The 23,228-nt window shown below is 43.6% G+C and overlaps 1 protein-coding gene across 1 annotated transcript; it reads right to left on the minus strand.

Annotated features, from left to right (window-relative positions):
- Window positions 1-20,408: 20,408 nt before the first annotated feature.
- Window positions 20,409-21,923, minus strand: LOC146184588 (uncharacterized). Its single transcript, XM_084608586.1, has 2 exons — window positions 20,699-21,923; window positions 20,409-20,614 (listed from the first exon to the last, which is right to left on the minus strand). The coding sequence occupies exons 1-2, from the start codon at window positions 21,615-21,617 to the stop codon at window positions 20,409-20,411; spliced, it is 1,125 nt and encodes a 374-aa protein (XP_084464712.1). The 5' UTR covers window positions 21,618-21,923.
- Between the last annotated feature and the right edge of the window lie 1,305 nt (window positions 21,924-23,228).

Genomic DNA, 23,228 nt, shown 5'->3' on the forward strand with positions numbered 1-23,228 from the left:
AGTGCTATCAGTGACAGTGCTATCAGTGAAGTGCTATCAGTCACCGTGAACATTTCTCCCTACTTGTGGCAACTATTAATCACACCACTTCAACATGGTACTCTTGTAGCACAATTGCTGTTGTGAAATATATAAATAAATACTAGTGCCTTTCTTCTTAAATTTTGTTTTATTGTAGCGCAGACTAGCATTGTAATTTTTCTATTACCATTGGCGCTAGCGGAGCAGTCATGCAGATTTTCGAGCCATGCTCAATTCCTTGAAACTGCCTGACATAAAATGTCATATAGCATTGGTGTCATTGCCTAACAAGTATAATGATCACTTATTATGCTTAGTGGATGTCGGCCTTACAAGTAAATATGCTGAATATGCACGATTAATGCTTAGGAACAGTTATCCCGCTAGCGAATGACAGCGCTCCCGCCCTGCACCGACGTTCGTACCCGTGCGCCTCGACCCCTACGGTGGCGCTCTCAGAGAGGGGAGCGGCAGCGCCGCGCAACTTTAGCCGACGGCGCCGCTCTATTGTTCGCGCGGCGCGTTGACAGGCGCAGATAGTATAAAGGAAGCTATGGCTCCGTCCGTGTTCCAGCGTCTCATGAATCGCGTATTGGGACCTTTGAGGGGTACAGTCGCCATGTGTTATCTGGACGATGTGCTTATTCCGGCAAGAAATTGAAATGAGCTGCTCGTAAGGATGCGCCAGGTTCTTGACGCCTTCAAAAGAGCGAACCTGACACTCCGACTCTGCCGGCAATTTCCCTGTTCCGAAGAATGTCCATGACGTGAGACGATTCCTGGGATTAACGAGCTTCTTCAGTCGTTTCATTCCAAGATATTCTCTCGTCGCTGAGCCTCTTACTAGGCTCACAAAGACCAAACATTTGTGTAGGGACCTGAGCAAGAGAGAAGTTTTCTGGAGCTGATAACAAAGCTCACAAGTGAAACCAGTTCTCCAGCTGTATGATCCGAAGGTTGAGACAGAGTTGCATAAAGACGCAGGTTTGAACGGTCTGGCTGGAAGGTTCCTTCAAAAGAAAGGTAGCCGGTGGCATCTCGTTTACTGCGTGAATAAAAAGACCACAGATGCAGAAAAGAATTACCACTCATCAAAGCTCGAATTGATGGCGATTGTTTGGGCAATGGATCGTCTGAGACCCCTACTACTAGGAATCCGATTCACAGTCGTGACCGACTGTCAAGCATTAGTCTACCTGAATGCGCAGAAAACTCAGAAACCCCAAATTGCAAGGTGGTATGACTTAATCCAGGGATTCGATTTCTTTTTCAAGATGTTTGTGAAGAAGGAGAGAGAACTTCCTATCAAAAGTTCAACCTAGAAATTTGTGTTCCTGTCTTACTAATAGAGTGATTTCATTTAGGCTGGTGGGGTCAGTGTGCAGTCCTTTCCTAAGAAATAAAGAAAACCGCTACAGATATTTGCGCAGAGAACCTGAAACCATACCAATATGGCCATGATGGTAGCTTATGTACTGTTAGCTGTTAGTTGCAGTTCCCATGTCGCTATGTTAGATGATGTACACGCATTTTGCAAGTCATCTACGTAAATAGAGTACATAATAGACTTCGGTATTATATTTGTTGTAGAGCTCATTTTAGTATGAAAAGCGTGCTACTTAAAATGAAGCCCTGAGGCATACCATTTTCTTGTGTGACGTTTTTAGAAAGCGTAGAATCAAGACGTATTTGAAATGACCGGCCAGACAGAAAGTCAGCTAACAGTACTCTATGTATTTCTTCTAGCGTAATTAAAGCATTAAACAGTTCCTTTACGCTACCAGTCATTGGGAGGTTTTGTTTTTCAGGTGGTGATATGTACTTTTAAAAGGATTGCGTATAGTGTGTAGAACTTAAAATTGCACCAAAATATTCTCACAATGTGTCTGCTTGTTCCTCTACACTTGTTTGTGTGCCAGGGGTTGTCAAAAGTGGAGTGTACAGGGGGAGTATTTTCCATCCAGTTTACGAACTTTTTCCCACATGTTTGTGGGTGTAGCCGAGCTATTTATGAAAGACACAGCATTGTCATAATTGTTTCTCAGCTGTGCGGTGGATATACCGCGCTTTAGCTCTTGCCTTATTGCAATCAAGTTTTCATGTGTTAAGCAGAGCGGTTAAATTCCCCATGCTTTATTTCGTTCCTTGTTTGCTTTTCTACATTCTTGCGTATAATAAGCTTTACAATTTGGTTTCACTACACCCTAAGTTCAAGAAATGGCTAGGTGAGCGGCGGCAATAATACATGCTGTGAAAATTTCATTTAATTTGTCCACATACGAACTGTCCGAATAGACTTCTTCTAGGGCAGCTTTTTCGCCAGTCTGCCAAATCCAGCTTCCAGCACCATGGTTTTATTAAAGCGATTGATGTTGATGATGCTAGACTGATAATGACAGGAAGGTGATCGCTTCAATAGGGATTGTCAAGAACGTCCCATTTAAAATCGGCAAAAACACTTCGTGAACAAAAAGACAAATCTAGGCAGCTGAATTTGCCAGTTCTTGAGAAGCAAACTGTGTTTCCCCATATTCAGCAGGCAGACATTGTTGCACATAATACAATCTTCTAAAACCTGACCTCTGACTTCCGTTTTTCTGCTTCCCCAAAAGGAGGATTCTGCAATAAAATCTCCAAATAAAAGATATGGCTCTGGAAGATGTATTACGAGTTTCTAAATCATGAAGAGTGACGATTAGATGAGGCTCAGTGTATATGGAACATATGGTTATGGTTTTAAAATGGACCACTATGACTACAAGTGCTTCGTATGAGGTTTTAACGTCGATTTTTTGAGTTGCAATACCACCTTGGACCACAAAGCGCAATGCTCCAGAGAGCCTCGGTCTCAACGAAAGACCTGATGAAGGATATTTTTATTCGGCGGTCCAAGGTTTGTCTTTTGGAGACACAATGCGACTGGGGAAAATGAATTTAATGTATATGCCAGTGTACTTGTATAAGAGTCCACGACAGTTCTAGTGAACTAGAAATGCTATGGTAAAATATCAGTTGGGGATAGAGTTTAAAACATCAAGTTAGTTGGGTCCTTTGGACCCGTAATTGGGACTTCGACCCTCCTTTCGCGCTCCAGAGAGCTTTGCCGCCGCTGATGAGGGGGCGAGGAAGGAGACGTGTCCATCACAATTAAGATGTGCTGGAAGTTCGTGCAGAAGACACGGGTGCACTTGTTTTAGACCTCGCCCCTTGGGATGAGGCCTTCAGGCCCGCTGACCTGGGGGTCGGCGCAGCCTGTTTTGGTGGTTGTGGAGCATCCCCAGCCACTTCGACCAGGGGCGCGGATGGCACCAAACAAGATTTACTGTGTGTGGCCTGGGTAGGTGCCATCCGCGCCATTGGTGGAAGTAGCTGGTCTGCAGGCTCACTGTGTGTGGCCTGGGTAGGTGCTGAAGACCCCTGTTGTGCCGCGCCCTGCTGCGCCACAGCGGAATAGGAAGGGTGTTGAATTGAAAACCGTTTGCGTGCTTCGACGAGCGTGATATTTTGTTTTACCTTAAGAGTGATGACGTTTTTTTTTTTGGTCTTCCACACCGGAAAGCTACGCGAATAGGCAGGATGATTGTCCTGACAATTTTAACAGAGATGCAGTTGTGCTTGGCAGACATCAGTTGGGGGCTCGTTTTCAGCACACTTTGCACAAGTGAGTCAGCCTCGGCAGCTCTGTGCACCGTGATCGTACTCTGACAGTTAAAGCAGCATCGTGGATTCGGGATGTAGGGTCTGAGGATGAGTTTTGTGTACCCTACCTCCAGACTCGGGGGTACTAGTGCGAAAACAAAGACAAAGTGTTTAGCCTCGATTCTTTTGGTGCCACGTCTTATTTGTGTGTTGTATTGTGGTTTTTGGCACATAAGCAACTAAGGCTACCATGCGCCAAGGACATGGTGGCTTGCTTATACTTTCTGAAAAGAACTGATCTCTTTTTTTTTCGAGTTTTTATAGCTTGTTAAGTAGCATTGCTAATTTTAGGAATCCAAAAATGTGAGAAATATCATTAAAACTTCCTGCTGGGCGAGTGCATATCAACGAGTGTATCGTCTTCTAAAAGCAGGCTAGGATGGAAAGGGATCCGTTCATTGTAAAACATTGCAAAATATTTTTTCTTAGTTTTTCTAGTTCAGTGCGTGACAGCAAAACGTGATTTAAGTTCACCTCTACACCTTTCACATAGAGGTTTGTGTTCTTTCTTTAGGATGAAGCCATGTTTTAGGTGCGTGTGTCCGATGCGCAAGCGACATAGAATGACTTCAACAAAGCGTTTCGGATTGCTGCACGATGTCCATTTTTCGACGACTGGTTTGACATAGTATAACTTATTGTTTGTTTCATTGTTCCATGAAGCCTGCCATTTTTCTCAGTTTTTCCTTAATAAGTTTCATGACGTCTTTATGTGGTATGTTTACGAGTTTTATTACAGCGTTTCAGGCTGCTGCAGCACATCTACCAGCTCTCTCGTTGCCGTGGATTCCAACATGGCTTCATCAGCAGCAGCAGCAGCCTGATTATACCCAGTGCAGGGCGAAGGCCTCTCCCATATTTCTCCACCTAACCCGGTTCTGTGCTAGCTGCATCCATTTGACCCCTGCGAACTTCTTAATCTCATCCGCCCACCTAACTTTCTGCCGCCCCCTGCTATCCTTTCCTTCCCTTGGAATCCAGTTTGTTACCCTCAGCGACCATCGGTTATCCTCTCTTCGCACTACATGTCCTGCCCATGTCCATTTCTTCTTAATTTCCACTAGAATGTAGGTAACTTGAGTTATTTCTCTGACCCACTATGCACGCTTTCTATCTCTTAACGTTACCCCTACCATTTTTCGTTCCATAGCCCTCTGGGTTGTCCTCAACTTAAGTAGAACTCTCTTGGTTAGCCTCCACGTTTCAGCCGCATAGGTGAGCACAGGCAAAATGCAACTGTTGTATACTTTCCTTTTGAGCGATACCGGTAAGCTACTAGTCACAATCTGCGAGTGCTTGCCAAATGCGCTCCATCCCAATCTTATTCTTGTTGTGATTTCCTTTTCATGGTCCGGATCTGTGGTTACTACCTGTCCTAAGTAGACATATTCTCCTACTACTTCCAGTATTTCGCTACCTAATGTAAACTGCTGTTCCTTCCCGAGGATGTTGAACATTACCTTAGTCTTCTGCATATTGATTTTCAAGCCTACCTTTCTACTTTTCCTGTCTAGGTCATCAATCATTATTTGCATTTCATCCCGCGAGTTGCTTAGCAAGGCAATGTCATCAGCCAATCGCAGATTACTGAGGTATTCTCCATCTACCCTTATCCCTAACTGCTCCCATTCCAAGTCTCTGAATACTTCCTCTAAACAAGCTGTGAATAGTACTGAGGAGATTGTGTCTCCTTGCCTAACACCTTTCTTTATGGGAACTTTGTTACTTTCTTTATGCAGAAGTATGGTTGCTGTGCAGCCACTATATATATCTTCCAGCACTTTCACGTACGGCTCGTCAACCCCCTGATTTCGCAATGCCTGCATCACCGCCGAGGTTTCAACTGAGTCAAATGCTTTTTCGTAATCAATGAATACTATGTATAAGGGCTGGTTATATTCCGATCATTTTTCTATCACCTGATTGATGGTATGGATATGATCGATCGTAGAGTACCGTTTCCGAAACCCTTCTTGATCCTTTGCTTGATTGCAGTCTAAGGTTGTCCTGATTCTATTAGCGATTACCTTAGTAAATACCTTATACGTAACAGACAGTAAGCTGATTGGTCTGTAATTTTTATGGTCCTTAGAGTCCCCTTTCTTGTGAATGAGGATAATGTTTGCATTCTTCCATGGTTCCGGTACCGTCGATGACACCAGGCACTGCGTATACAGGGTGGCCAGTTTTTCTAGCACGATATCCCCCTCGTCCTTCAGCAAATCTGTAGTTATCTGATCCTCTCCAGCTGATTTCCCCCTTTTCATAGTTTCTAGTGCTTTCTTGACCTCGTCCTTCGTCACTGGTGGAACGTCTGACTGTTTTTCCCTACCGCCAATCTCATTACGGTCCTGACTACTTTGGCTACTGTAGAGATCTGTATAGAACTCCTCGGCTACTTTGAATATCTTTTCCATATTAGTGATGACGTTGCCCGCCTTGTCCCTTATCGCATACATCTGGTTTTTGCCTATGCCCAATTTCTTCTTTACCGCTTTAAGGCTTCCCCCCTTCTTTACAGCATGCTCACTTTTCTCCATGTTATACTTCCTTATATCGGCCACCTTGCGCTTATTGATTAGCTTTGATATCTCGGCCAATTGGATCTGGTCTGTTGGATTGGAAGCTTTCATACTCTGGCGTTTCTTAATCAAATCTTTCGTCTCCTTAGACAGCTTGCCGGTATCCTCTCTAACTATCCTACCGCCTACTTCTACCGCGCACTCAGTAATGATATCTCTGAAATTATTGTTCCTTGCCTCTAGGGTAATGTCGCCATCCTCAGTTACAGCTGAATACCTATTCTGTAGCGAAATCCTGAACTCTTCTGCCCTCCCCCTCACCGCTAATTCGTTGATGGGTTTCTTTCTTACTAATCTGTTGCGTTCCTTCTTCAGATTTAGGCTAATTCGGGATCTCACCATCCTGTGGTCACTGCATCGCACTTTCCCGATTACCTCTACATCTTGCATAATGGCAGGGGTTGAACACATTATGAAGTCGATTACATTTTTAGTCTCTCCTTTAGGGCTCTTCCATGTCCATTTCCGGTTCTTTCGTTTGCTGAAGAAAGTATTCATGATTCGTAAGTTATTGCGCTCTGCAAACTCAACTAGTAACTCCCCCCTGCTATTCCTAGAACCAATGCCATAGTCACCTTGTCTCCTGCCTGTTTTTTCCCTACCTTGGCATTGAAGTCGCCCATTAGTACAGTATACTGCGTCTTTACTTTTCGCATTGCTGATTCTAAATCTTCATAGAAGCTTTCAACTGCTTGGTCATCATAACTACATGTAGGTGCATAGGCCTGTACAACCTTCAGTTTATACTGCTTATTAGGCCTAATTACGATGCCTGCAGCCCTCTCAATAATACTATAGAATTCATCTATATTAACCGCTATATACTTATTGACAAGGAAACCTACTCCTAGTTGTCGCCTCTCTCGTAAACCTCGATAACACAGTATATGCCCATCCTTCAGTACAGTATATGCCTCATTCGCCCCCTAACCTCACTAAGCCCTATGACATCCCATTTCATGCCCTCTAGTTCCTCTAACAGCACTGCTAAACTAGCTTCACTAACTAGAGTTCTAGCATTAAACGTTGCCAGGGTCAGTTTCCAATGGCTGCCTTAGCACCCCCTGCTGCATCACAGGTCTGACCGCCGCCGTGGTCAGTTGTTCCGCAGCCGCTGGTGACTGAGGGCCGGGGTTTTATGGAGCTTATCATAGGAGGTTGCGGCCAATTACTGCACCAGGGTGGCCAACTCCTGTTCTGGTGAGGGAGTGCGTTGCCGGAGGTGTTCACCGGCATCAGGTCGCACCCCAAACCTGTGTATGTATGCAATTCCATCGACACGCGGATTTTTTTTTCATCCGGTGGAGAATTGCGCGGCACCGGGATTTGAACCCCGGTCCTCTTGCATGCGAGGCGGATTTTCTACCGCTACGCCACCGCTGCTAGGCCCCAAGCCAACAGGGCTTGGCACCTAGCAAATTGTTATAGACTGCCCCTTTGTTTCTGCATTTACTACATTGAGTATTATGCCTCCAATTAAAGGTTTCGTAGCATTTCTGTGATGCAGTGCAGTGATTACGCTCAAGGAATCTCTATAAATGATGCTTTTTTCAATGCTTGTCTTTAACGCTTCTTCTACAGCCATGAAAATGGCGTGGAATTCAGCTGTGAAAACCGATGAACACTTGGGTGACCGTGATATTTTCTCCCATTTCTCTTGTATACAGCGTAAAGCGCTGCTCTTTGAACCATCTATATAGAATGCTGTATAATCTGTATTTTTCATTTAGTGCGAAGAACTCTTGTACTATGTCTTCCTGTGGTGATTGTTTCTTATGAAAGTGGGTAGATGCGAAGTCGAACACAGATGGGAAATGATACCTTGGTGGCAATGGGCCTGGCCTCCGGGCAATATTTGAAAGTGTATCCAGTATGTTTAATTCCTGGCATGCCTGTTCAAAACGGAAGATTACTGGTTTGATTTCTCGGGGTTTGTTGTTCCCCTTTGAAGACAGGATAATATGCAAGTTCCTAAACGAGTCACATTACCTGTTAGACATTATTCATGTAAAAAAATAGTGCTTTATATATGAAGGGATGCCTTCTTGGACATGCTGGAAGTACAACTTGTCGGCCACATAATGGGCATTTGCAGCGCGAGGCGGACTTACTGTTGTCCGATGGCGGAACGGACACTGTCCCATCGGCGCAACTATTTGAGACCTATGACTCCTTTCCCAAGCATTTCACCCCAAAGAGCCGACCACCAGGTAGGGGGAAAGCATATTCCAGTTGAAAACCGGTGGGTTCCCGGCGGCACCACAGATCGAACCTGGTACCTCCTGAATGCAAGGCGGATGCTATACCACAAGGCCCTCTTTTTGTGAGTGAGAGCGAAGCCGATCGCACTCTTCCGCTTGCGTTCCCACGGCGCCTCCCACTGAAGCAGATGGCGGTCTTGCGATACCTGCATCATGCATCAGACTGCAGCATTTTGTTTATACGTTGTGATTATTTTAGCGGCGTGGACTAATGCTGACGTCCTGCTATACACCATGGCTTATTTACAATATTTAGAGAGCTTGCAGCGATGCCATCTTACGTGCTACTGGGCAATTGCTGCAAGGTGGACCACCAACCAATGTATTTTAAAGCGAGGTAAGAATATAGTGCAGTCTTGAACAAGCGTGTCCATAGTACCCGAATATTGTCCGGCAGTGCGAATAAATCTATATCTTACACGAGTACTAACTTTAAAAATATTTCCTCTTCGACTGGTAGTTTACCGCTTCAGCGCTCTGTACACACGAGTCGGTGTCAGAGTCCGCCCGTACATCGACGGAAGCGTGCTGATCCCAGTAACATGATGCGTTCAATACGAGTGCTTTACTGGGCCTTGCTCGCTCCTATCTAAAGTGGTTGTTAGCGGTCGAAATGAGTGGCCTAGCAGCTGTCCACCAAAAAACCTGAATGCACCTAGAATAACACACACAGAACAGAGAACACAGCGACGTACAAATATTGCTGACTTCAATGAATGTCAAAAATAATGGTTACTCTTTCTAATTCATTATTACTGTAGATTTCTTCACGCTGCATAATTACGGCATACGATATTAAATGAGCTTTTTTTTTCAGATGCATAAAGCAATGAACGGAGAACACCCTCGATGGAAACACGACCTAATGACTGGTGGAGCCGAATTGTAAAGACAGTTTACAGATGAAGACTAGCAAGAAATTTTCAGAATGACACATGCATCATTCATCCAGTTTGTATCCCTTGCGGCTCCTTATATGTCACCAGGAGCGGAGTGTGTGCACTGCAGGCGCCGGTAACAATCGAAAAGAGAGAGGCCATCTACCCTTCATAAACTAGCGAGTTGCTGCGAATACATGGTAGACTGGATAATCAGTTTGGTGTACAGAAGAGCACGGTAAAACATATATATATATATATATATATATATATATATATATATATATATATATATATGTGTGTGTGTGTGTGTGTGTGTGTGTGTGTGTGTGTGTGTGTGTGTGTGTGTGTGTGTGTGTGTGTGTGTGCGCTCTGTGCCGTGCGCTTGTGAAATATTAAATGGAGAAATTGATAGTGTTGCCCTCTGAACAAGAAGCAACAACAATAGCTAAAAATGTTGTGTCACCTGCACAAATATTTGGAGCTATTGAATGTAGCTACATACCTATTGTAGCGCGCAAGCACGGGCATCGGGATTTCGTCAACAAAAAATGTGGACGCCGTATCGTTCAAACATCATTTTATAATATTTGAAAAGCATTTCTTCCATGTATGCTGCTAATAACTTGCGATTGCGCCTTTTTCTTCGCAGCAATGATGTTTTTGCGTGATTAAAATTCGGCAAACGTTTCAATTTTATCTCCCAAGACTTTCAAGCTCAAAATGAAAACCTTATGATCACGAGCGTGTTCAGTCTCCAAATTCGCGAACACTTCCTATGCAGATTCAGAAGTGTCACATGCAACGTGCCTGGAAGTGAGCATGACCCAACAGTCCTAAGGATAACGAATGTCTCCTGAAGAACCGATGAGCTACTGCCAAAAGGAGAGAAGGTTTTCCATGGACGTGCAATCCCTTTTTGCTGCTTGGTGATCCCCCTTATGTGGCAGTTCCGTGGCTATTTAAAGGTTACACAGCTTCACATGAGACTCACATAAGAACAGGTGTCCTTTAACGTCTACCACCGCTCCGGCCGCAACGCGGTTGAGCATGCGTTTGGGAAACTTAAGGGACGAAGGAGTGTGGTGCTTAAGCCTGCTGACATCAACTACAAGTTTATGCCTAATGTAGTCGCAGCAGTATGCATCCTATACAATGCTTGTGAGGAGAAGACAACGGTTCCAGACGTGTAGTTCGCAGATGTCAGAGACTGGGAATGGAAGTATAATGCCCTATCGGATGCACTATCATCGATTGATTAAAGCAAATTTTCCTTCAAATCGCCCGCGGACGTCGTACTCATGCGCTTTCTGTCATGTCCGCCTCTTGCAGAGGTGAGAGCAAAAGCAGGATGTCTAAAGCGGTGGATTTCAGGTACTCTTGGAGGCTGTTATACACGGTGCAGCATTTGACTCATAGATGTTTTATGAAATTTTTATTTAAAGAATGTTTTGCTGTTGATTGTTTGCAGCAAAATGTTGCGCACTGACAGGGAAAGACTGTCGTGAGCGCACGTGGACTGCAACCGGACTACTGTGCGCCTGCCATCATCAAGCGACAAATGGAGCACCCCTTTCTTGTGCTCCAATGCCGTGGACAACACGAAAGGCTGCAAAAAAGGCTCTCTCTGAAAACAGTGAAAGTGTTTATTGGAAGACAACTAAGTAGAGTGTGAGGCACTGTTATATGACGCGCAAGCTTAGCACTTAGCCAGGGCAGCTCACTTCAAAGGAACCCACCTGGAGTGTTTGAAAAAGGCACTTGTGCTCTCAGTACGTGTATGCCATACATATCAACACCAATTTCAAGAACCCTCAGAATCGCCACACTGGAAAGCACACCTTACAGTAGATATTGTAGCGATGCTTTTACGAGCATGTACACTATGGAAGTACACCTTCTCACTCACACGGTTGAGAGGCCCCACAAGTGCGATCTTTCTCTAATGGCATTTATAATGAAGCCCCTATTGGATTGTCATGTGCAAAGCCACAAGCAAGATGTCACATGCATGTCGCTTTTGTTAGTTATATATGTATTTAGGGAGCAAAAGCAACTTTGGCACTTATGCGCCAGAGATTAGATTAAAATAATTATATGAAGTGCTTAGAGTTATGGTGTTCATATTTGGTTTAAAACGTTTGCAGTGTTAATAAGTGTAGAAACTAGAGAAATAAGATTATTGCTTGTTCGCATAAAAGCAATGCAGGATGAAATGGTCCACTATAAAATAATGTAAAATATATTTTCCTAAGGTCCTCAGGTCGCGGGCACGAAATTAAAATGTGATTGTTAGCTCATCACCGCACACTTAACAAACTGGCTTGCCTTTTTTGTCAAGAGAAAATTATGTGTGATGCATGTGTGTCCTATGCGTAGACGACATAAGATAGCGTCGTTAAAACGTTCTTGATGTCGGCACAATCTCCATTCCCCTAAAAAGGGGTGCATGTTGCTTTTGCTTTCTGGCATTTACATGCATTTGTAACCCGAAGTCGACTAAAGAGAAAGTTCACCATATGTGTCCAAGCATTCCATGAAGTCACAGCATGTTATGTCACATGTTCCTTTCTTCTGAAGAAGCTTCCCCAAACCCGTGTTCATATCTTTTGTGCATAAACTGCCTCCTGTGAGCCCTAACCTCCAACTGCTCGACCCTAACTGCTCTTCATCTTGGGTTGAAGTGAAAATACTGGCTTGGTACCAAAGGCTACGGTGTTGACACACGTTATAGCAGCAAGGACTACTGTGTGCCTCTCATCATGAAGGGATTAAGGAGTACGCCTTTGTTGCGCACTCGTCGTGTCAACCACCAATAACAAGGAAAACACCGAAGGCTGTAAAAAAGCTCTCTGTAAAAAGAGTGCCAGGGCAGCTCACTTCAAAAGAAACCACCTGGAGTGTTTAAAAAAGGCACTTCTTGTGATCTGAGTACGGGTATGCCATACATATCAACACCAATTTCAAGAACCCCCAGACGCGCCACACTGGAAAGCGCACCTTACAGTACAGGTATTGTAGTGATGCCTTTACGAGCATTATACACTATGGAAGTACGCCTTTTCACTCACACGGTTAAGAGGCCCCAGAAGTGTGATCTTTTCCCAATGGCATTTATAATGAAGCCCCTATTGGATTGTCATGTGCAAAGCCGCAAGCAAGATGTCATATAAATGTCGCTTTTGTTAGTTATATGGGAATTTATGGAGCAAACGCAACTTTGACTCTTATGCGACAGACACTACATTAAAATAATTATATGAAGTGCTTAGCGTTATGGTGTTCATATTTGATTTAAAACGTTCGCTTTGTTAAGAAGTGTACAAAAAAGAGAAACATCGATTATTGCTTGTGCGCCTAAAAGCAATGAAGAAAGACATGGAATTTGTCCATTACAAATACTGTAAATATATTTTTCTAAGATCCTCAGTCGCGGGTATGAGATTAAAATGTGATTGCGAGATCATCACCGCAAACTTCACAAACTGGTTTGTCTTTTTTTGTCAAGAAGAAATTATGTGTGATATGTGTGTGTCCAAGGCGCAGACAAGAAAAAATAACTTCGTTAAAACGTTCTTGATGTCGGCACGATTTCCAATCCCCTAAAAAGGGCTGCATGTTGGTTTTGCTCTCTAGCATTTGCATGCAGTTATAACATGAAGTAGCATGAAGAGAGTGCACCATATGTCACCAAGTGTTCCATGAGGACGCAGCATGTTATGGTAACATCTTAGCGAGATTGCGGCTTGCGTGACAGTCTTGGAAAAATGGGGCATGTTCCTTTCTACTGCAGAAGCTTCCCCAAATGAGTGTATATATTTTGTGCACTAGTTGTCGCCGTTGAACTACCCTAACTGCTCTTCATCTTGTTTTGAAGTGAAAATACTCACATGGTATCAAAGGGTACGGCATTAACACATGCTATATCATACATCCAACTTTGTGAACTCTATAGCCGCCTTTGTAAAATCAAAATGCATAACAATCTTGGGAAGACAATTCTACTAACCTGATGAGTTGGGTAACCTCACGTTAATCATTAAATAGATGTAATCATCGTGCTGATGACGGCAGAAGAAGGAGAGAGTAACGCAGTAACTTGATTGATTTTCCTCCTTTTTTCCTCGTTTGATGGTGTGGAAAAGTTCGCTTCCTCTTGGACACTTGGTTTAATATCGGCTGAGGTCTCAATGGGAATCTTCCCTTATCATTCTGCCATCCATCACTTCACAAGAACGTCATTCCAAGTAACTACCTCAAACCTTACGCGGAATCTTGTTTTGGTTTCCATTTTGAAGACAGGATATTATGCAGATGCCTAAACTAGTCTGACGTCCTGTTAGACATCATGAGAAATGTTTTGTACTTGCATGTTTACAGCAAAATGTTGTACACTGACAGGGAGAGACTTGTGAGCGCACATTGACTGCAGCCAGACTACTGTGCGCCTGTCATCATGAAGCGACCAAAGGAGGACTCCTTTGTAGTGCACTCGTCCTGTCAAGCACCAATGCCGAGGACAACACAGAGGACTGTAAAATAGGCTCTCTGTGAAAAGAGTGCCCGGGCAGCTCACTTGAAGAGAAACCCCCTGGAGTGTTTCAAAAAGGCGTGCCTTGTGCTTTGGATACGAGTATACCACACATAGTTACACCAGTTTCAAGAACCCCCAGACGCGCCAAAATGGAGAGCGCCCCTTACAGTACAGCTATTCCAGCGATGTTTTTACTAGCAAGTACACCATGGAAGTAGACCTTCTCACTCACATTGTTGAGCGGCCCCACAAGTGCGATCTCTGTTCAATGACCTTTATAAAGAAGCCACAATTGGATTGTCATGTGCGAAGCCGCAAGCATGAAGTCATATGCATGTCGCTTTTGTCAGTTAAATGGGATTTTAAGGCGCGAAAGCAACTTTGGCTATTATGCGCCGGACACTAAGTAAAATTATGTGAACTGCCTAGTGTTATGGTGTTCATATTTGATTTAAAACGTTGGCCATACTAGGAAGTGCACAAACAAGAAAAAAAAATGATTATTGCTTGTTCGCCTAAAAGCAATGCAGGATGAAATGGAATGTGTTCAGTAAAAAAAAAGTGTAAAATATATTTTCCTAAAATCCTCAGGTCGCGGGTAATAGAATAAAATGTGATTGTGAGCTCATTACAACACACTTCACAAAATGGTTTGTCTTATTTTGTCTAGAGGAAATTATGTGTGATGCTTGTGTGTCCTACGCGCAGATGACATGAAGTAAGTTCGTTAAGTCGGTCTTGATGTCGGCACAATTTCCATTCATCTAAAAACGGCTGCATGTCGCTTTTGCTCGCTGGCATTTACAAGCAGTTTTAACCTGAATACGCATGAACAGAGAGTTCATCACATATCAGAAAATATTCCAAGAAGTAGCAGTATGTTATGGTGACATTTTGGCGAGAGTACGAGTAGCGTGATAGCCTTGGAAAAATGTGACATATTTCTGTCTACTGCAGAAACTTCCTCGAACCCGAGTTCATATTTTGCACACTAGCTGCCTCCTCTGAGCTCCAAATTCTATCTGTTCGACCCTAACTTCTCTGCATCTTGTGTTAAAGTGAGAATACTTGTATGGTTTCACAGGCTACGGCATTAGCACATGTTATAGTATACATCCAACTTTGTGAACTCTACAACCGCATTTGTAAAATGAAAGTGAATAACCTTGACAAGACAATTCGACTAACATGGCAAGTTGAGTATTTCATGTTAATCCTAAAATAGAGGTAATCATCGTGTGGTGACGGCAAAGGAATGAGACAGTAACGCAGTAAGTCTTGATAGGTTTCCTCCGTTTTTTCTCGTTTGATGGTGTGGAGAAGTTGGCTTCCTCTCGGACACTTGGTTTCATATCAGCTGAGGTCTCAATGAGAATCTTCCCATATCATTCTGTCATGCATCACTTAACTAAAAATTCATAAACCGTATGCTGAATCTTGTTTTTGGTTTCAACTTAGAAGACAGGATAATATGCAGGTGCCTAAGCTAGTCTGACGCCCTGTTAGACTTTCTGAAAAATGTTTTGTCCTTGCATGTTTACAGAAAAATGTTACTGATATGGAAATACTGCTGTGGGCGCACGCGGTCTGCAGCCGGTCTACAGAACTCCGAAGGCTGTAAAAAGGGCTCTCTGTGAAAAGAGCGCCAGGGCGACTCACTTCAAAAGAAACAACTTGGAGTAGTTTAAAAAAGATGCGCCTTGTGCTCTGAGTACGGGTATGCCACACATGTCTGCACAAATTTTAAGAACCCCCAGACGAGCCACACAGGAGAGCACCCCTTTAAGTACAGATATTGTAGCGTTGCTTTTCGATCATGCACTCTCCGGAAATACACCTTCTCACTCACACGGGCGAAAGGCCCTAAGTGTGCGATCTTTGTCCAATGGGCTTTATAAAGCAGCCTTTATTGGATTGTCATATGCAAAGCCACAAGCAAAAAGTCATATGTATGTCGCTTTTTTCAGTTATATGCGATTAATTGGCGAAAAACACTTTTTCTATGTTGCGCTAGACATCAGGTTAAACTATTTATGTGAAGTGCCTTCCGTTATGGTGCTCATATTTGATTTAAAATGTTCGCTTTATTAGGCAGTGCACAAAGAAAAGAAAAATAGATTATTGCTTGTTCGCAAAAAGCACTGCAGGATGAAATGGTTCACTATAAAATACTGTAAAATATATTTTTCTAAGATTCTCAGGTCGCGGGCACGAGATTAAAATGTGATTGTGAGCTCAGCCCCGCACACTTAACAAACGCTCAGTGCGGAGGTAAAGACAAAGTGTTTAGTCTCAATTTCTTTTGTGTCACGTCTTATTTTTATTCGGTATACATTCGTCATGTGTTTCACTTTCAGCCCATCCAGCAGTTCCTCTTCTGTCATGTACTTCAAGTCGTGGTAGGAAAGGAGGCCGGGAATAGTATTCAAAGAACAATGTGGGCTAATCACAACTGGAATGTCACCAAAACCATTTACTCCTGAGCGTTTCTCATACTGATCATATAAAAGTTTCAAAAGCAGGTCTGCATTTGCAAGCTTCAATCAGTGTATTTGCAACAATGATTGTATTGTATTGTATTGGGGTTTTTTGGCGCATAAGCAACTCAGGCTATCATGCGCCAAGAGCAAGGTTAAAATCTGTGCTTATTTAAAAAGGGGAAAAAGGCTCGTTAAAGTTTACAGTTTATTCAGAACGTCTGCTTCTTTTAAAAAACTAAGAACACATGTTAAGTTTATTATTGCTCTTTCTCCTAAAAGTAATTTGGGATGGAAAGGGATGGCACGATCATAAAAAATAGTGAAATGCTTTCTCCGTAGTGTCTCTAGTTTTGGGCATGTAATCAGGATGTGGTTGACGGTGAGCACTTCTCCGCATTCTCCACACGTAGGCTTATCTTGTTTCATTAGTAAAAAGTTATGTGTGAGATGTGTGTGCCCGATACGCAGACGGCATACTGTAACCTCCATGAAGCGTTCTTGATGAGTGCTTGTTTCCCATTCTTCTATTTTGGGCTTTACGAGGTGCAATTTATTACTTTCTTGGTTATTCCATATAGACTGCCATATATCCTTTTGTTTTCGTCTAATTAACTTTATGCAATCCTTATAAGGTATGTTTACTTTCTCTATTTCTTTCCTGCCTGCTTGAGCAGCACACACGTCCGCTCTCTCATTTCCTTCAATGCCCATGTGGCTTGGAACCCAACAGAATATTATGTTATGTCCTTGGGTTGAGATCTTTATTACATCGTGTATTATGTTACCGAGTAATGGCATGACTGCATTTCTGGAGTTTAGAGCTGTGAGCACACTCAGTGAATCTGTATAAATAACACTGTTCTCGATGCCCTCGTACACAATTTTTGCTACAGCTACCAGGACAGCATAACACTCGGCTGCAAATATTGATGCACATTGAGGAAGTCGAATAATTTTTTCGGAGTTCCGATCCACTACAGCGCAGCCCACATAGGAGGCAGTTTTTGATCCATCCGTGTAAAACTCTGTGCATTTGCTATATTTCTCTTTTAGTGCGTGATATTCTTGTAATATATGTTCTGTAGGAGTTTCGCTCTTTTTGAACTGTGTAAGAGTGAGGTCACAGACTGTTGGAAAGTTGTACCATGGGGCCAGGGGCCTATTTTCTTGAGCGACATCAGGCAAGGTGTCCAGAATATGGAGCTCACGGCAAATGTCTTCAAATCGCATAATCAATGGTCTTGTTGTCTGAGGCTTATTTGTGAATATTGTTCGGGAGGGGCAAGTTGTGACAACCGGGTAACAGATGTGTTTTTTTCGTGTCCTTATTTTGAGAACGTAAGCGCATGTGAGTGCATTTCGTCTGTCTTTCAGTGAAGGCTCGTTCGTTTCCACATAAAGACTATTTATTGGGGATGTTCTGTACGCTCCGCACGCAAGGCGAAGGCCTAAGTTATGTACCGGGTCTAATTTTTTAAGGTATGAAGGTCTAGCTGAACCATATACTATGCTCCCATAGTCTAAGCGTGAGCGTATAACAGAGCGGTATATATGTAGAAGACATGCCCTGTCGGATCCCCAACGTTTCCGCGAAAGAACTTTCAGTATGTTAAGAGATTTGGAAGCTTTCTTTTTCAGTATATTTATGTGTGGTAGAAACGTAAGTTTTTTGTCGAACGTAATGCCTCGAAATTTGTGTTCAGTTTTCACCGGTAATTCTTTTTTATTTAAGTGGAGGACAGGGCTGTTCTGAATGCCTCGCTTGAGCGAAAACATAACTGCCACCGTCTTCTGAGGAGAAAACTGAAATCTATTTTTGTCGGCCCATTTCGCTAGTTTATTAATTGTTATTTGTATTTGCCTCTCACATGTTTGTATGTTTGAGGATGTGCAGGCTATCTGAAGGTCATCTACATAGAGCGAAAACATAACAGAATTTGGGATTTCTCTGCAAATGGAATTCATTTTTACAACGAACAGGGTTGTGCTTAGAATGCACCCTTGTGGCACCCCGTTTTCCTGAACAAAGCTTCTAGACAGGGTGGCGCCGAGACGGACTTGGAAAAAACGGTGTGAGAGAAAGTTATTTAAAACATTTAGCATTCGGCCTTGGATGCCTAGATCTGCTAAATCCCGCAGGATCCCGTACCTCCACGTTGTATCATAGGCTTTCTCTAGATCGAAGAAAACTGCGAGGCAATGCTGTTTATGTATAAAAGCCTCTCGGACAGTGTTTTCAAGGCGTACTATGTGGTCAGTTGTTGAGCACCCTTTCTTAAAACCGCACTGATGAATATCAATAAGTTCATGAGATTCTAAAACAAAGGTTAATCTAGTATTTAAAATAGTTTCAAAAGATTTCGCTAGACAACTGGTGAGAGCAATAGGTCTATAACTGTTAGGAGAAGTTGGCAGTTTTCCTGGTTTTAAGAATGGTACAATAATGGCCCTTTTCCAAGCTTCCGGCAATTTCCCTAGAACCCAAACTTTGTTAAAAAATTTCAGAAGTGCCTCTACAGAGGCTTCGGATAGATGAGCAAGCATCTCGTAATGAATTTGATCAGGACCTGGTGCAGTTTGTTTACCTCTAGCTAGGACTTTCTTTAATTCTTGCAGTGTAATTAAACTATTGTATGGTTTGTTCGTGCTGCCACTTGTTGGAAGCTTTTGTTTTTCAGCTGTGCTCTTATATTTTAGGAATGTTTCTGTGTAGTGTGTAGAATTTGAAACCTTATGAAAATGTTCCCCTAATATATTTGCCTGCTCTTCGATGCTCGTTTGCATACCAGGTGCTGTGAGAATCGGAATTGTATATGAGGAGAAGCTGCCATTTAGTTTGTGGACTTGTTCCCACATTCTTTTAGATGGTGTTGAGCTGTTTATAGATGTCACGAATTTCTGCCATGATTGTTTTTCGGCGTTGCGACGAATATAACGAGCTTTAGCTTTAACTTTTTTATAAGCTGTCAAATTTTCATATGTTGGGTATCTTCGAAACTTACCCCAGGCTTTATTTTGTTGTTTTTTTGCCTCCCTACATTCCCGTGTCCACCAGATTTTGCTGTTTTGTTGTACCATTGCTGAGGTTTGTGGAATGGCAAGGCTCGCGGCATTTATAATGCAATCTGTGATGAGTTTATTCATTTTATCTACGCTATGCTCCTCTGAAAAAATTGTTTCCAAGTCTGCTTCTGTTCTAAAAAAATCCCAGTCTGCTAAATGGGGTTTCCAACGTCGTGGTTTGGTTGGTATGACAGATGTTGAAGATGAAGATGATAAACTGATTAGTGCAGGTAGGTGATCACTCCCATATGGATTATTTAAAACATTCCATTTAAAATCGTTAAAAATAGAGGGCGAGCAAAAGGACAAATCTAAAACGCTCATCTTTCCTGTGTTTGGAGAACAGAAAGTAGGTTTTCCGGAGTTTAGCAAACATGTGTTACTGCAAAGAATAAGGTTCTCTATAACTTGGCCTCGCGCGTCAGTTTTCTCACTACCCCACATGGGTGAGTGCCCATTAAAATCGCCTACTACCACGTATGGCTCTGGAAGCTGGCTAAAAAGATGTTCTAAATCATGGAGAGTTATTTTTAGGTGAGGTTGAATATACACGCAACACACAGTAATGGTTTTATATGTAAGTAATGTGGCTGCCACAGCTTCTAATCTGGTGTTTAATTTGTGTTCTCGGGCTGCAATACCATTTTGCACTATAATGGCCACTCCACCGGAAAGTCTGCTGGCTTGTTGTCGGTCTCGGCGGAAGACTTGATATTTCTTTAGTATTTTTGTGTGCTTGGGACCTAGATTTGTTTCTTGCAAGCAAAGCGCAACAGGTGAGAGTGTGGTTAGGATATCTTTTATGTCGTTTATGTTGGTTAAAAGTCCCCTGCAGTTCCATTGCACTAGGAACACCATCTTACTCTTTTGTGAGTTTAGAAGTAGAGTTATTATTTTTCAGGGCCCGTGATGCGGGCCCTGTCTTTCTTGGATCGTTCCAAGGAGCTTCGCCGTCTGTGTGACGACGAAGGCACATGGCCATCTTGGCTGGATGTGTCCATCACCTCTTCAGAGGAGGCGGACAGTTGTGCCGGAGGCGCGTGTTCATTGTTTTTAGACCCCGCCTCAAGGGCAGAGGTCTTGTGGGCCACCGCCCCTGAGGAACGGGTGGCCTGTTTTTGGGGTGGAGTGGTACTAACCACTTCCACCAGGGGCGCAGAAGGCCCTACCTCAAGCTCACTTTGTGTGGCCTGGGCAGGTGTTGAAGGCCGGTGTGGTGCCTCGCCCCATCGCACCACTTCGGCGAGATTTGGCTTTGCCGTGAACTGGAATGCTGTGCGTTTTGTCTGGAAGTATTTGGTTCGTGCTTCTTTGTAAGTTATATTCTCAGTTGTTTTGATGGTAATGATTTGCTTTTCATCTTTCCAAGTTGGACAAGCTCTTGAGTAAGCGGGGTGCTCCCCGTCACAGTTTCCACAGTGCGGTGCTGCAGCACAGTTGTCTGCATTATGTCCGCTTGATGCACATTTGGCACATGTGGTACGGCCGCGGCAGCTCTGTGATCCATGACCATACCTCTGACATTTGAAACATCTTCTTGGATTTGGTATATATGGCCTGACATTTACTTTTATGTATCCCACTTCAATTGATTCTGGGAGCGTGCTGCTGTTGAAAGTCAAAACAAGATGTTTGGTGGGGATTTCCTTGTCATCCTTTCGGATCTTGATTCTGTAGACACCTATGACATTTTGGTCAGCAAGTCCTTCTGCCATTTCTTCCTCAGTCAGGGACAAAAAGTCACTTTCTGATATAACACCTCGGACAGTATTGAGAGATCGGTGGGGTGTGATAGAGATGGGTATGTCCCCAAGTGCCACAATATTTTTCAGATTAGAGAACTGATGTTTGGTCCTGACTTCAAGCAAGAGGTCACCATTTGTTAGTTTGGTTACCTTGTAACCGGGGCCTAGGCTTCCTGTGAGACATTTTGATACCGTAAATGGAGAGATTTTTCTAGCTGGGATTTCTGACTGTTCACTATGAACAATGTGGTATTTCGGAAAGGTTTCTTTTTGTTTTTGCACGAACTGGCCTGTTACATCGGTCCGCCCTCTTTTGTTTGGAGGGCGATCATGTGTTGAAGATAGAGAGTCCATGAAAGAGTTTGCTTTTTCGGTAGTTGTGCCAGCCACCCACCACGGAGCCCAACAAGGGGGCGAGACAGGAAACTTGCAACAAGCCCTGCCGACGCCAGCTGTACACCTCTACTATAACCGAATATGGGTAACTCAGGGTAGCTACTCCACACAAGGTTAACCCTTGCCGCCAGGAAAAAAGAAAAAGCAAGAAAGGAGGAGGAGACAGGACAGGGCCAAGAAAAGAGATAGGAAAGTGAAAGATAAGGGGGAGGACAGGAAAAGGCGACTGCCGATTTCCCCCGGGTGGGTCAGCCCGGAGGTGCCGTCTGTGGGAAGCATGGGCCAAAGTGGTGTGTTGCCTCCGCCGAGGGGCCTTAAGGGTCCAAACACTCGGCATCGGCTCAACCACCAGGATTCCCTTTTCCCCAGACAAGGCAATGCCACATACGTCTAAGTGTGGCTGCTCGGGGTCCGTGGTGTCGCACAGCACATGCAAACATCTGCTATAGCAGATGCCTCCTGCGGGGAACGACTGAATACTCTCGTTGATTGTAGCGTCTTGAAATCGAACATGAGAGTACACATGGTATGGGTAGATCAGATTTAACCTTGCAAAAGCTAGTCAGGCCATAGTGGAGAACTCCATATTACTTCCGACCACCTTGGGCTTTTCAAGTGCATTATCATGTAGTACAGCGGCAATTCATTTCAATCCACATGCAGCCACCACAGTCAAGAGCGAAACCTGCTCAGCAGTTAAGCCATAACCACTGAGCCACTGTGGCGGGGAACAATTACACCTTCAAATAGCAACACTTCGATAGAGGCACTTTACATGCATAATTGCCAAGTGCTGCCACTGCTGACCATATTAAAAGTATCCACGCAGCAATGATAATTCCACAGCTAGTAAAAGGTTAAGCTCTAGCAGGCAAAGAGCAATAAATCGTTAAAGGCAATTTAGGGCATTAATTGCACGCAATCAGTATCAACTTGTAACAAGACCCAAAAAGCTCGCAGAGAATAGTAATGCAAATGTAGCACTTCAGAATTAGAGATCGTGCCAGAACATTAAGGCCGCTTGGCCCCAATAGTGGAGCAGAGCACCACTGCCGCAGCTGAGATTACATCATTACACGCTTAATAAGAAGCATATCTCGCAATAAAACAAAGAAGACCAGCTAAGAAAGAATAGAATGCAGTAATGCTGCGACTATTTCATCGAAGCTGAAAAAGAGCGGCGTTGCAATGCGATCTGCGCCAATAAAGGATTGCCTCAAAAACAAAAGGCAAAAAAACTGTACTCCCAAGTACGTTTGTGACAAAAACAATTCGGGCATTCGAGGCGCAGGCGCAGATAAGTGGTCCTGAGAGCTACCGTCAGTCGAGTTTAATTTATTCTCGACACAATCAGTCCGACAAGTTCCAGTACCGCAGCGTTCGACCTCCCGCAACAGCGGCGGCTTTCAGGCCCGATCAAAGCAGACGAATTCATATTAGCCCCTCACACGAAAAGCAGCTCGACATACGGTTGCGGATGGAACTGAGAGCCCGCTGTTATCTCGGAAAATTCACGAAGTTGTCCGTAAGCCCACAACGCCGATACGAGGTCAACATTCTGTTCGGCTG

This window comes from Amblyomma maculatum, chromosome 7 (assembly GCF_055883805.1).
Source record: "Amblyomma maculatum isolate TAMU_Amacu chromosome 7, ASM5588380v1, whole genome shotgun sequence".
NCBI lineage: Eukaryota > Metazoa > Arthropoda > Arachnida > Ixodida > Ixodidae > Amblyomma > Amblyomma maculatum.

What these genes read in the sequence shown, in the direction of transcription:
- LOC146184588 (XM_084608586.1), bottom strand. Translation starts at nt 21,617, where the DNA reads ATGGACTCTCTATCTTCAACACATGATCGCCCTCCAAACAAAAGAGGG. An exon ending in ACCTGCCCAGGCCACACAAA is followed by an intron (nt 20,615 to 20,698) that starts GTGAGCTTGAGG and finishes CCCGTTCCTCAG; the next exon opens with GGGCGGTGGCCCACAAGACC.